Source organism: Oratosquilla oratoria, chromosome 44, assembly GCF_046742065.1.
Source record: "Oratosquilla oratoria isolate Oo_2021 chromosome 44, ASM4674206v1, whole genome shotgun sequence".
Taxonomy (NCBI): domain Eukaryota; kingdom Metazoa; phylum Arthropoda; class Malacostraca; order Stomatopoda; family Squillidae; genus Oratosquilla; species Oratosquilla oratoria.
The window spans coordinates 6,027,349-6,042,348 of NC_134820.1; the positions used below are offsets into that span (position 1 = coordinate 6,027,349).

General features: G+C 44.1%; 1 protein-coding gene across 1 annotated transcript in view; it reads left to right on the forward strand.

Annotated features, from left to right (window-relative positions):
• LOC143022262 (uncharacterized protein CG3556) overlaps positions 1 to 15,000 on the forward strand; it is a 407,255-nt gene that overhangs the window by 391,146 nt on the left and 1,109 nt on the right. Inside the window, exons 9-12 of the mRNA XM_076180402.1 lie at positions 1,209 to 1,431; positions 2,303 to 2,397; positions 3,895 to 4,025; positions 7,247 to 7,401. Of these exons, the coding sequence (XP_076036517.1) occupies positions 1,209 to 1,431; positions 2,303 to 2,397; positions 3,895 to 4,025; positions 7,247 to 7,401 (604 nt within the window). The remainder of the gene's footprint in view (positions 1 to 1,208; positions 1,432 to 2,302; positions 2,398 to 3,894; positions 4,026 to 7,246; positions 7,402 to 15,000) is intronic.

Here is a 15,000-nt window from a genome sequence, read left to right on the forward strand (position 1 = left end):
TTGTCGAACGTGTTTGACAACCAAATACCCTATTCACACGGTCAAACATCAATTCAAACACTTGTTTGATAAACCGGGTTTGTCAAACTGTTAGACCATGTAAATGGCCTCTACTTCAGTCTACGGAGAAATATAATGAACATCAATCCCCTGAGATGCATATATTTATAGATGCATATGCTATTGGCCTTCTCCTCTTGTAAATTGAATGGCCTAGTAATAACCATGCCTTACCTCTCTGTGGGACTAATAGAGAGAAGTTAATCCCCAGACAATTCACACTTTAGTCGTCTTTTACAACACGCATGAGAATACTGGTGGCATTCTTCTCTCCATGATATAGTAGCAATGTATAGTGCAATGCACTAATCACACCTTCGTATGGGTAAACGTCCATAGACACACAATCATGCTTATGCAGACACACACGCACAAACAGACACACAAGCATTCTCGGTGGCGCGGTTGGTAGAGTCCCAGACTGTCAGTATGGCGGTACCGGCGGTACCCGGTTCGAATCCTGCCCAGGGCTGAAATTATTTCAGTATCGCTGCGCTTCGAGTCGTTACTCCAACTCTCGTTGGCGGGGAGTTGGGTGTGTGTGTGCTTGTAAAGTCATAGCATTACCCATAGATCGGTCATACGAGCTCTGAGCTCTCTTCCGGGAAGGAAATAGCTGTCGATCACGAGTCCAACACGTGATCCAAAGACCAAGGTGAACCACACATGCAGACATACAAAACAAACAGACCACACACACAACATACAAGCAAACACAACCACATGCATACACGTACAATCAAGCATACACATAAGCATACAGTCATACCTAAAACACACACACACACACACACACACACACATTCGCTCACTCACACAGGCATCCATTAATACAATACAGACAGCAGTCCATACCCTTTCCAAGGAGATCCATGATTGAGCCTGAGGACCATTTCCAGCCAGTGAGGAGCCGCGCGTTTCCGGGCTGAAGGCAACAGTAGTACCAGTTGTTGAAGTTGTTGTTGTTAATAACTGATATTGATATTACCTCTACCACCACCGCCACTACCTCCACCTCTTCCACCAACTCCGCCACTTCCACCATATCCACCACCTCCACATCTACACCCACCTCCTGCTTCGCTTCCACCTCCACTCCCTCCTCCACCTCTACCTGTTTCATACTGACACTTCGTCTGGACCGGCAGGCCATGATCACAAGTGACCTCAGCGGGTCCTGGAATTACACCCGAGGGGAACAGTATGTCATGTCCCACCAGCTCGAGGACGGGTCCTTCGGGGACCTCTTCGACACGAACGCTGTGCTTCCAGTGCTGGGTGGCCGGTCCTATCTCGACGTCATGGACAGAGAGTGCCCCGTAGACAACAGCCCTCCCACTGGAACCATAGATGACATCATTGACAATCCAGGTAAGAGTCGAAGTACAATTAATTATGGAATTTCGTAGCGGATGAGGCTCCGTGTACCATGACAGTCTGAAATTTCCGGACAGCGAGGCTGCGGTCACTTAGTGTGATGAAGTCAAATACAAAAACAATGGTTTGACGGACGTCACGCTAATAGGAGGCACCTCCTTTTGGTGCTCGTTCTTTCTAAAAGGCGATGTCATTTTCCCAGAATCAGCGTTTCTACCTGTTAGAAGTGCAACACTCAGAGCTGGCACGATAGAACCGGTCGGTATTTGGAGTACAGCACTTATTTGTGCACAGGACCTTAATTTGGATTGTTGAAATTAGTACTTGTATCCCACTAACTGGCTTACCCACTCCTTTGTCCTAAGGAAAAATAGATGCCCTTTCTAGGAATAAGGACTATGTTCTTGGACCCGCTTCTGACGACGGATCTCATTCCGAGATCGCAGACCCGTCTCTATCCTCAAAGAATAAAGTTTTATCCATTGGAGTGTACATTACCTTCTCTGTCCTTGTTCAAAATGTGTAAACTCAAGGAGTCGGTACTCCCTCAGCGTCGGCAAGCAAGCCCTCATATTGCTCCTGATTCCTCAAAGTGTCTGTTCTGTACTGTACCTACAAACCTCTTCCCTTTTTCCTCAGGGCCTGAGATCGGTCCATAGTAATATAAGCCCCTTCCCTTGGCCTAGGAAGCTCTTACCCCTTTCACTTTATCCGACACTATTCCTCAAAGTGTCTGTCCTGTACTGTATCTACAAACCTCTTCCCTTTTTCCTCGGGGCCTGAGATCGGTCCATAATAATATAACCCCCGTCTCTTGCCCCTTTCACTTTCTCCGATGCTATAACACCCGTGCCTCCTCCTGCAGCGGATTTGATCGAGGAGGATACTTCGATGCCACCCCCAGTACCTACATCCCCGCCTCACGCCCTTGAGAACATCACCTCACCAACCGTGGAAATGGTAAGTCCGCTTAACCCAAGACGCAAGCCGCAATCGCAAGCTGAGTGAATGTTCAGACTAGGTATGATGTACGAGTACATAAGAACATAAGAATGAAGGAGACCGCAAGAAACCATAAGGCCTATACTAGGCAGTTCCATGTCCATTAACACCTGTCATCCCCATCCATAAAGTTGTCTAGTTGTTTTTTAAAACAACCGATAGTTTCAGAGCTCACTACAAGTTTACCAAGTCTATTCCATTCGTTGACCACCCTATTAGTGAACCAATTCTTGCCTATTTCCTTCTTAGGCAACTAGATATTAACTATCAATACCTAATCTGAAAAAATTGTCTCCACAGCCAGTGTTAGCTGATCCACAGCTGTATGTGTATTATAAAAATTACACCATCTATGACATTTTTCCCGCATACACCTATCGATGAACGGCAACGCAACAAATGGAATTATTTCATTAAGTGATATTTTTCTTAGGAGAATTTTTACGCTGGGGATTTTTTCCTACAGTGGATATCTTCCTTAGGGGATTTTTCCCTAGGATCAAGAAATGGAGTCACAGATATTTTTCTTTAGGAGAATTTTTACGCTGGGGATTTTTTCCTACAAAGGATATCTTTCTTAGGGGAATTTTCTCTAGGACCAAGAAATGAAGTCACAGATATTTTTCTTTAAGGGATTTTTTACGCTGGGGATTTTTTCCTACAGAGGATATCTTCCTTAGGGGATTTTTCCCTAGGACCAAGAAATGGAGTCACAGATAGGGAAAAGGAGATATTCATTGAGAGTTGCGAAAATGGGGGACAGCAACAGTTGAAAGTGATCAGCATTCTTGTTTGGGTGGAGATTATTTTCCAATCGTAAAAAAGTGCTACGTGCCTCTGGTCCGTAGAAGTGGCATAAAAGTCCTTAATATAGTGAGGAAAAGAGTTGAAAGCGCCCACTACCCCTGTTACATTATCATTAATGTGAACGGAAAGTGGAGACAAAGTAGAAATAAAAAAAATAGGAAGTCTTATGTAAACAGCCAGTTTACCCACATTAAAGAACAGATATCATTCTTACATACATACATACATACATACATACATACATACATACATACATACATACATATACCAAAGGCTTTCATCTGCCTAACACTGGAGGTATCCAAAAACCAAAAGCATAGAAACCACTCACACCCATTCCATCCCTATCACACTCTACTCCCCTCCACCCTCTACCCTCCCTCTTATCTTAGCACCTACTGGATGACGGGTCATCCCTGCATCTGGTCCACTGCCCTGGGTCAGAAGCAGTGTCGCAAGACACAGCACATCCACAGCAAGGCCGCTTCATTAATTCGGCGACCCCCCTCCCTCCGTCCCCTCACGTAGAAAACGAGAAGACATGGAGAAATCATTCTTGATTTTAATAAACAAAACTCTCTTCCCCCACCCCCGAGTCTCAGGTGGACGCGACGCATAATGTCCACTTTTTTTTCCTCTCTCCTTCAGGTAAAGGTCGTCTACATCCTGTGGATCGGGACGAACGCGTCGATGAGCTACAACAAGACGATAATGGTGCCCGCCAACACGACCTTCCTCACGGTCATGAAGATTGCAGCGGAGGAGGACGAACATTACGAGTAAGACTCGGAGGTTCACCTCCAGAATCTCTTTATTTCCCTAAGTGTCATATATGCGAACACACACACACACACACACACACACACACAGTGGCACGGTTGGTAGAGCGCTGGACTGGGAAGTACGATGGTGCTCGCAGTACCCAGTTCGAATCCTGCCCAGGGCCGAAATTATTTCGGTATCGCTGTGCTTCGGGTCGTTACTCTGACTCTCGTGGGCGGGGAGTTGGGTGTGTGTGTGTGTGAAAGGTCATAGCATTACCCATAGATCGGTCATACGAGCTCTGAGCTCTCTTCCAGGAGGGAAATAGCTGTCGATCACGAGTCCAACACGTGATCCAAAGACCAAGGTGAATACACACACACACACACACACACACACACACTTTTGTGTGCAAAAACAATTCATGAATTTAAAAACAGTTTAGATAAAATGATATATGAAGACGGGACACCACGAACATAGCTCCCCTTCCCGTAAAATACAACTAGGTAAATACATACACACACACATCATACACAACTCGTGGTGCAGTTGGTAGAGTTCCCGGCTGCTACTACAGAGGTCCGGGTTCGAATCCCACAGAGGGCTGAATTAATGTCTGTATCGCTTCAGTGCGGTTTGTTACTCCAACTCTCGTGGGCGGGGAGTTGGGTGTGTGTGTGCGTGTAAGGTCACAGCATTACCCATAGATCGGTCATATACGAACACTGAGCTCTCTTCCGGAAAGGAAATAACTGTCCATCACGAGTCCAGCATGTGATCCAAAGACTATGGTGAATCACCCAAGTAGCATAGATGTACAAAGGATTACAAAGGCGGAGCATGCCGACATGAGACCTTTTGGTCCATAACTAGGTCGGATGCGAAAAAAATATATATAATAATGACAAATAAATAAATAAATGAACAAATAAAAAATATAATAATATAGATAATAATAAATAAAATGAATAGATAAATGCATAGGTATAGTTAAATAGTAAGCAAACAGGTAAATAGTGAATAATAATAGATTAACATATAACTAATACCGTATATACTCGTCTATAGGTCGAAATCTTAAGGATTTTTTTTTAGGCCAAAACCTAGAGGTCTACCTACTGTATACACAAGTAATAATCTTGTTAGGTTGAAATCCAGACATGACAAGAAAGGCTAGGAAGAACTCTTACCTTTTCTTTAGGTTCAGAAATCAAAATATTTACCTACTAAATACTACCAGTAAACAATGGGTACATAAAATACACGGTACGTACTAAAACATATAAAATTCCTTCTAGATACGGTAACCCCATACTGTGGTTTTACCTGTTTGTTAAATTTCTTAACACAGGCGAGCTTATTATATCATGTATACTATTACAGTACCCATAATTGTTTAAAAAAATAATGAAATGCTGTGATATTCTCAAATTTATTTATTTATTTATTTATTTATTTATAGTTTAGTTTCGACCATGGGCGCAATATAGCAATAGAAAATTAATCATTAAATTTATAAATTAAAATGTATCAACGTAATATGCAATTTTGTGGGCGGAAGTGAAAATGAAAAATACCTTGCCACAAGCATAGGATCGGAACGCCATCTTGTCTGTCAATTGACGGCCTCGGTGCTTCCGACAGTACCTCGCCAGGTACATTTTCTTGAAGGAATGTTATGGAGCGGAGATACATGCATTCCTTCAAGCTGCAAGAACTTTGTATAGCCAGCAAGCTAAGTGGTTGAAAAGCCCGCCAACTTCTCATTTCTTCGTCGTCGGCATGTATCATAACAAATATGACGTACTATTCGTCCGACACGACTTCATTACTTACGAAATGTTTTAGCATCTTTCTTGTTTTTTTTTTTTTATTTCCGATCACAAAATTGCATATTACGTTGATACATTATAATCTACAAAATTAATAATCAATTTTTATTGCTATGTTGCGCCCTTGGTCGAAACTAAAAATTTACCCAAATTTAGCTTTCTACATGGTATATGTTATTGTTACCATTACCAAAACAATGCATGGATCTCACCATCACGAAAACAAACTGTTCAGTATTGCCAACTTGTTACTGTTACAGTGACACATGGTATAATCCTAAATATTTTAACTGAAATCCACCAAAATCGTTTTCCTTGATGTCGTCATCTTCACCACCAAACAGCTCCTCCCACTCACTTCTGTGTCGAGTATCGTCATACGAATCAACCTCATCAGCCATAGGAACATCAACATCATCTTTCTCCTCCACATTATCATTAGCCTGATCATCCGCACAGTTGAGATTACAAGACTAACTCTGAGTGTTGGTTAATTTTTTTTCTAACGAAACACGCCTAGCCAGTTTATTCCGAATACCGTACTTGGTAATCTACCGTACTTGGCAATCTGTTCAAGTTTTTCACTCCGCTGAAATGGCAATTTCAGTGAAACTTATTAAATATTAAAATCAGTGAACTTGAAAAAACATAAACCAGAATACATCAGAATTAATGAAGTGAAAAAACCATAATAATCAATTGCTATACCAGGCAAGCCATACTACTTCAAAGCATTAAGGCAGTGAAATGCTCACAGCACCAAAAACAAAAACAAACCACTCGACCTATACATGAGGTATATGGGAAATTCCAGATTTTTTGGCCAAAAATGGGGGGTCGACCTATACACGAGATCGACCTATAGACGAGTATATACGGTAATAAATGAATATCAAGCAAATAGTAATAAACAAACAGACAAATAACAACAAACAAATAAACAATATGAAATAGACGACAGTCATTACAGCATCTTGCTTAGGTGTTTGTCTTGCTTAGGCAATCAACATAAGAACATAAGATTGGAGGAGACTACAAGAGACCATAAGGCCTACACTAGGTAGTCTCATGCCTCCAACCACTTGTCATTTCTATCCATAAATCTATCTAATCTTTTCTTAAAACAACTGATAGTTTCAGCGCTCACTACAGGGTACCTAAGTCTATTCCATTCGTTAACCACACTGTTGGTAAACCAGTATTTGCCTATTTCCTTCTTAAATCTATATTTGTCCAGTTTAAATCCATTACTGCGACTCCTAACCTGCTGTCTTAATATGATGACCTTGCCTGTATCACCCTTGTTAAAGTGAGCTGACGTCCAGAAATGGGGTTAGCATACGAGGACTCCAACCGATTTTTATGAATATTCTCCGCTTCAAATCTGCGTTCTGTCTCCACAGATTCTCGGCGTCACGATGGGCCAACGGGTACTACATCCACACCATCAACGGACTGAAAGAACAGAAGGTTGGCTACTGGTTCTGGCTCCTTTTTAGACTCAGGGAACCTCCTGTGCCTGGCGTTAAGCCTGATAACAAGTACATCATCGGAACAGGTGAGCTATCAAGCAACAAAAAGTGATTTGGGAAACTGTAATGTTGTAACACATTTGTAAATGTACACTTTCAACCCACTGTCGGATAAATATCAGTACAGGAGATCCGTATATTTCGACTACTATCTGTAGTCCTCTTCAGCAAAATGAGGACTACAGATAGTAGCCGTATGTTTCGACTACTATCTGTAGTCCTCTTCAGCAGAATGAAGAGGACTATAGATAGTAACCGAAATATACGGATCTCCTGTACTTCTGATGATATTTCGCCGATAGTGGGTTGAAAGTGTACAAAGAGTGATTTCTATCGGCGTTCTTACTCATGACACGAAGCGTGATTCTGTCGGGAGACAGAGAAAAAAAATAAAGAATCTCATTATTATTATTATTATTATTATTATTATTATTATTATTATTATTATTATTATTATTATTATTATTATTATTATTATTATTATTATTATTATTATTATTATTATTATTATTATTATTATTATTATTATTATTATTATTATTATTATTATTATTATTATTATTATTATTATTATTATTATTATTATTATTATTATTATTATTATTATTATTATTATTATTATTATTATTATTATTATTATTATTATTATTATTATTATTAATTTATTTATTTATTTATTTATTTATTTTTTTATTTTTTTTATTTTTATTTTTTTTTTATTTTTTTAGAAAAGAAAGAAACTGAAGGTAGATACTGTCGGGAGAGAGAGGAAACAACTAATAAATCTCACTTCTTTTTTCTTTTTTTTTTTTTTAGATGTACGAGAGAAAAGAAAGAAATTGAGGGTGGATAGTGTCGGGAGAGAGAGGAAAGAACTAAAGAATCTCACTTTTTTTTTTTTTTTTTTTAGATACACGAGTGAAAATTAAAAAACTGAAGTTGGATATCAACAGAAGTGAAATGATTAGAACGGGAGGAAGAGGGGGTGGGGATGGTTACTGAAAGTTAATGTGAAGGTAGACAAGTTAAAGAAGGTTAGTTTCCTCATGTATAGGAGTACATATACCAGTGGGTGGGGTTATGGAAAATGAAATGGAACAGAGAATACTAGAAGCAGTAAAAGTAGCGAGAACTCTGAAAAGATATGGAATCTAAAAGTAATTTGTCAGCGATAGCGAGCTCTTCAGTCTTTGAGGACAATATCTCACCGAATAGATGGAATCAGAAGTGATAAAGAATCTATCTAAGGAGGGCAGTTCAAAGTAGAAATAACATAAGTCAAAAGTAATCGGTATTCTCTTTTGAGTGAAAATTATCCTCCGACCATAGAATAAAGGCGAGAGAGGTATGGGATGATAAAAAAAGATAAAGAAGACGAAAGTATTTATTGGTATATTGGAAATGAGTTGTGAAGACCAGCCATTACTATAGAAAACGGTAGAAGTGGCGAAAACGGACTTTTTGCCAACTGTGCGTGGCATTAAGAGCGTGGACAGCACGTCAAACCAAATATATATATATATATATATATATATATATATATATATATATATATGTATATATATATATATATATATATATGTATATATATATATATATATATATATATATATATATATATATATATATATATATATATTGAGGAATGCACAGGTCCTTTCTAAGGTGTCGTGAAGAGAAGGTTAACCAAAAGAGTGGATTGGGCAAGCAAATGAAAACCCGGAAAGGAGAAAGTGGATGAAGATTTAAAGAATACCGTTGGAAGAATTTGATATGCTTATACACGACACAGGAGAGTAGATGGGGAGGAAGGGAAGAGGAGGGAATGTAGTGTGAGAGAAATGAACAAAATGATAGAGCAGGGGTTCTCAGCCTTGCTTGGCCCATGCACCCCTTTCACCATTTGCCAGAATGTCGTTCCCCCTCCTTTCCAAGATTGTTTCATAAGGTGCATTCTGAATAATATGCAAATATTACTAAAGATCCTTTTATTTTTTCCAAATTAGTATATATACATTCCGGTTTACAATTTTACATGGATTAGGTATAATTCCAGCCAAGGCGACAGGCCAGATAGGCCAAAACCTATAATTGCTTTCCTCATCCCGTAAACTTACTGTGGTCACAATTCACCCCCAGAAAACCCAAAAATCCCCCCTGGGGGTGAATTTCACCCCTAATGAGAACCCCTGTGATAGAGAAGAGAAATATGAAAGGAGGGATATAAGATAAGAAGGTGGTGGAAATTCCATCCTTATCGGCTGAAAGAAACCTGCACAGCGAAGCTATAGCGATAATCCCATACCACACTCCTGGTCATATGGCCATTTCCCGAAGGTTGAGTGTGGTTTGAATTTTCCGCCAAAATCATCGGAAATTTAAAATTCCCGGCTCTGTGCAGGCATGCGCATTGTCGACCCCACCTCCCCCTCCCTATCCCCTCCCTTCTTACCCGGCTAGCTCGAGCCGGGGCCCGGGCGTCGCGTCACTTAGATCGCGGAAACGGGACCGAGTGGTTAACTCGCTGCCCACATGGGAGCAGGCGGTCCCGTTTCCTGCTGGTTAATCGTCTGTTAGTTTTATCGCTTTCCGCTTGGCTGCTGGTTTGTCTCATTCTTCGACTTTGATTTTATACGAGCACAATCCGTCCCCGTCTTCGAGCCGTCCCTGGTAAACAACCCGGGTCCTCTCGGAGGACAGGGGACGTGTCTTATGGTACGGAGTGTGGCGCCCCCCAGGGTCATCAGGCCTCTCGGCAGCGCCATACCTCTGACCATCATCGGTCCTCTATTGCCTCACGGTTTGTATCAGGCCCTAGGCGTAGACTTTGACCATATACGATCGCAATACGTCACCGTCTCCAGGCCGTCCGTGGTAAGAACCCGGGCCTCTTTGAAGACAGGGGGACGTGTCTTATGGTACGGAGTGTGGCGCCCCCCAGGGTCATCAGGCCTCTCGGCAGCCCCAAACCTCCGGTCATCAATGGTCCTCTAACAGCCTCATAGCTTGCTTCGTCAGGCCCTAGGCGTAGACTTTGACCTTATACGATCGTAATCCGTTCCCCATACGTCTTCGGGTCGTCCGCGGTAAGAACCCGGGCCTCTCGGAAGAGAGGGGGACGTGTCCTATGGTACGGAGGGGGTGCCCCCGAGGGTCATCAGGCCTCTCGGCAGCCCCATACATCCGACCAATAATGGTCCTCTAACGCCTTAATGGCTCCCTTTGTGAGGCCCTAGGCGTAGACTTTGACCTTTTCCACTCGTAATCCGTTCCCCATACGTCTTCGAGTCGTACGTGGTAAGAATCCGGGCCTCTCGGAGGACAAGGGGACGTGTCCTATGATACGGAGGGTGACGCCCCGAGGGTCATCAGGCCTCGGCAGCCCCATACCTTCGACCAATAATGGTCCTTTAACGCCTTATAACTTTCTTTGTCAGGCCCTAGGCGTAGACTTTGACCTTTTCCACTCGTACTCCGTTCCCCATACGTCCTCAAGTCGTCCGTGGTAAGAACCCGGGCCTCTTGGAGGACAAGGGGACGTGTCTTATGATACGGAGGGTGGCTCCCCGAGGATCATTAGGCCTCGGCAGCCCCATACCTCCGAGCTTCAATGGTCTTCTAACGCCTCACGGCACCACCCTCCTTCCAGGTTTCTTAAAAAAAAAAAAAAAAAAAAAAAAAAAAAAACACCACCCAGCCCTTCTCATGAGCCACAGCCAACCTCTTATCAACTTCACTTGGCTTGAGTTTAAAGATGACTTACCTGATGTTCCACCCCCAAGTAAAACACAAAAGAACTTTAGACTTAGGGAGTCTAGTGTTAGTTAAAATGAGTATAAATTAGTTCAAAGAAACTACAATCATTTAGTGTAATGAGAAGAGGAAAATCAGTTTTAAATAGTACAGTTTAAGTTGGCGCAAAGTGCTAGGTATTACATAAATAAAATGCCTTGACCTTGAAAAAAAAAAAAAACACAGGTCGAAATGACATGACTTTTCCTATTCAACTTAATTTAATCTACAGTCATGATGGTCGAGAATTTTACCATGTTAAAATTAATTTCGACGCTCACTGTGACTTAGGTCGAAATGAACATGACTTTTCCTATTCAACTTAATTTAATCTACAGTCATGATGGTCCAGAATTTTACCATGTCAAAATTTATTTCAACGCTCACTGTGACTCAGTGATGTCACGGTATGATAAGATGACGTCATTGTGATAAATTGACGTCACCATGTAGTCCTATGACGTCAATTTGTGTCCCTGTGACGTCACGAGACGATCCTATGGCGCCATGATCAATCCGGTGACGTCACAGTATAATCACATGATGTCACTAGGTATTAAACATATAGAAGTCCGCTTGTGGGTGATGAGACGTCACAAATTGCCATAGCACACTATTGGATGAAGACGCTCGCCACGGGCTTCGAGAACTTCCCGCGGGAAGACTTGGGGTGAGTTGGATACATACCGAGGGTACAGGCCCGTCTTCGTGGGAGACGCTCAGGGAACGTCTTCACCCAGGACGAAGCCTCTTGACTAACGCCCACGGACGAGGTCGCTCGGAAACGAACTTGGCCTCGCATACTCCCTTTCGGTTTCTCGCTTACCCCGAGGATCTTCACGAAACTAGTGAGTGTGGTAGGCGTACGTTGGACGGAAGCAAGCGTCTCCACACTCATGTTCCTAGACGGCTAGTTGATGCATTTGCCCACCGGGGAGGGTGCATCGGCCGACATCTCAGTGGCTCTGAGTGTGTTGGCGGACGTGGAGTTCGGGGTGGACTGGGACGGGTCTGCCCTTGCTCCCACACAGAGACTTTATTGGCTCGGGATTGAGTGGGACACAGTCAGCGTCCTTCGGGTGCTCCCCTGCGCCAAAAGAGCGTGCTTCTCTCACACGTCCTCCCTCCTTCGGTGGCGGGGGGGGGGGGGTGCCTCAACTTCGCGACCCCGGCCCTTCCACTGAGCCGCTTGGGGCGCCGACGGCTGGTACGGGAGGTCGACAGGAGCATACTGCTTCTCCCGCGTGACCTGCCCGGGCCGATACCCTCAGCACTCCACAGGTTGTTGCGTCCCTGGCTTCGGTCGGGGGCCCTACGCCGGTCGCTCTATCCAGGTTTCAAGATATCTACGTAGTGTAGCAACTACGCCCACAAGTGTTCGAGTCGTTCTCCCTCCGCTACGGCACCCCAGAGGTGGACCTGTTTGCCTCCCCAAACACGACCCAGCTCCCCCTTTACCTCACCTGCATCCAAAGGACACGCACATGAGGCCCAGACGCCTTCACGGAGGACTGGAACAGCTGGAGGTACGTATTCATTTTCCTCCTCCAGCGACACTAGTCCTCCTGAAGGTGATGCAGACCCTCAGATCCTTCAAGGGTCAGGTCCTCCTGATAGCTCCCTACTGGCCAACCCAGCCGTGGTTCGGGGAGCTAATGAGATGGGACCCTTCTCCCCTTCTACTGGGGTCAGCCTGCCTAGCCAACAGCCTTACCGCGCCTCTCCAAGCGTCACTCCAACTTGATAATTGGAGTTTCTACGGGGAGCTCTCAGCCAACTCTTCTCTACAGAGGCAGCAGACAAGATGCTCAGAGCTCACCTTCCGTCCTCAGTGCGGCAGTGTGGGTCCTGCTGACGGAGATTCCGGAACTGCCTTCGGAGACGCGCGATGGTGACCAACTCCGCCAGCATGGTCCCGGACTTCCTGACTTGGCTGGCTACCTCCACCAACAGGGCACCGGCGACTATCTTGCCTCATTATACAGCCCTCACTGATCCGCTACGCTTTGGCATGAACATCCGAGTGCCACAGAGGGCGTGAACCCTCCTAATGAAGGGGATCAGCGCCTCGAGAGAGCCGAGACATCAACCGGTCCTGGCCTGGTCCTTGCATCGTGTTCTGCAGTACCTGGCGTTCGAAAGGGCCATTATGGAGGAAGAACACTTCCCTCGACGCGTCGCCTTTCTGCTCGCCTTGACTACGGACTACAGGGCTTCACAGCTGGCGGCAATCACCCGCCACCCGTCCGTCTCCAAACTGGAGGAGGACAGCTCGGCCCTAACCCTCTCTCCATCACCAACATTCCTGGCCAGGAACGGCCGAGCGGACGACATGATCGGCCCTCTCAGAATACAGTCCTTCCGGGAGGGAGGACGCCCACATCCACTGCGCCCGGTCCGTGCGTTCGAAGACTACGTGGACCACACGGAAGAGATTTCTGAGGATCATATCTTCTACAACTCGAAATTTAGGATTCCCCTAACCCCGAGGTCCCGGGCGCACCTGCCCTTCCGTTTTTTGGGAGAGAGCCGACCCGGGCCATGCCCCGCACGCCCACAGCATCAGGGACTTTGTGGCATCGCTCGAGATTCTCCGTACCCACTCTGTGGAGCGGGTGCGGGACCTAGGGACTGGACATTGACGACTCCCTTGGGGACACGGTGTCTCTACCACTCGGTCGCCCCTGTCCCATGTGTCGCCATGGAAACGGCTCCACCCCTCTCATCTCAAAAAAGTGGAGGGGGCAAAGGGCGACCGAGGAGTGGGGAGGGGCCAGGAACCGTTGAACAGGATACAAATTTCGTATAATTTACGCATTGTGTGAACAGTGCAATGTTGTGCATGTCACATTCTTCGGCGTGGGTACTAGACGTTTCTGTCTCCCCTCTACTGAGTGATAAAATGAATAAGTCTCCCATAGGAAAGACACACGTAATAACGGTTTGATTCAGGCTTCACCTCTCCTCCCACCTGTCCTCGTCTCATGCATAGCTTCGCTGTGCAGGTTTCTTTCAACCGATAATATTTCTTTGTCGCGGCTCGTGCCGCTTAAATTCTTCTTATCGGCTTAAGAAACCTGCACAGATTTAGGGTCCCTCCCTCCTCCCACAGGCGAAGCCTTCATTTCTCATTGAAGTGACGCGACGCCCGGCTCGAGCTAGCCGGGTAAGAAGGGAGGGGATAGGGAGGGGGAGGTGGGGTCGACAATGCGCATGCCTGCACAGAGCCGGGAATTTTAAATTTCCGATGATTTTGGCGGAAAATTCAAACCACACTCAACCTTCGGGAAATGGCCATATGACCAGGAGTGTGGTATGGGATTATCGCTATAGCTTCGCTGTGCAGGTTTCTTAAGCCGATAAGAAGAATTTAAGCGGCACGAGCCGCGACAAAGAAATATTATGGTCTATTTTACAGATACTATATTCTATTGACCTGAACGTGAAGGACTTTTTCTCTTGCTAATATTACAGAACAACTGATCTGTAATCTTCATGTCTCATTTCTGGTTGATATGTGGGTTTTGCCAAGATTGCTATTTCAACGACTGATGTCATTTTTGTATTTAATGAATTTTTTCTAAGATATAAAAAAAAACCAAGCTTCTCGCTTAGTAATCGTTTGTCAAGGTTTTGATTGCGTGGATTTTGCTAAGATTGCTACTTCAACGACTGATGTCATTTTTGTATTTAATTATTTTTTTCTAAGATAAAAAAATCAAGCTTCTCGCTTAGTAATCGTTTGTCAAGGTTTTGATTGCGTGGATTTTGCTAAGATTGCTACTTCAACGACTGATGTCATTTTTGTATTTAATGATTTTTTTCTAAGATAA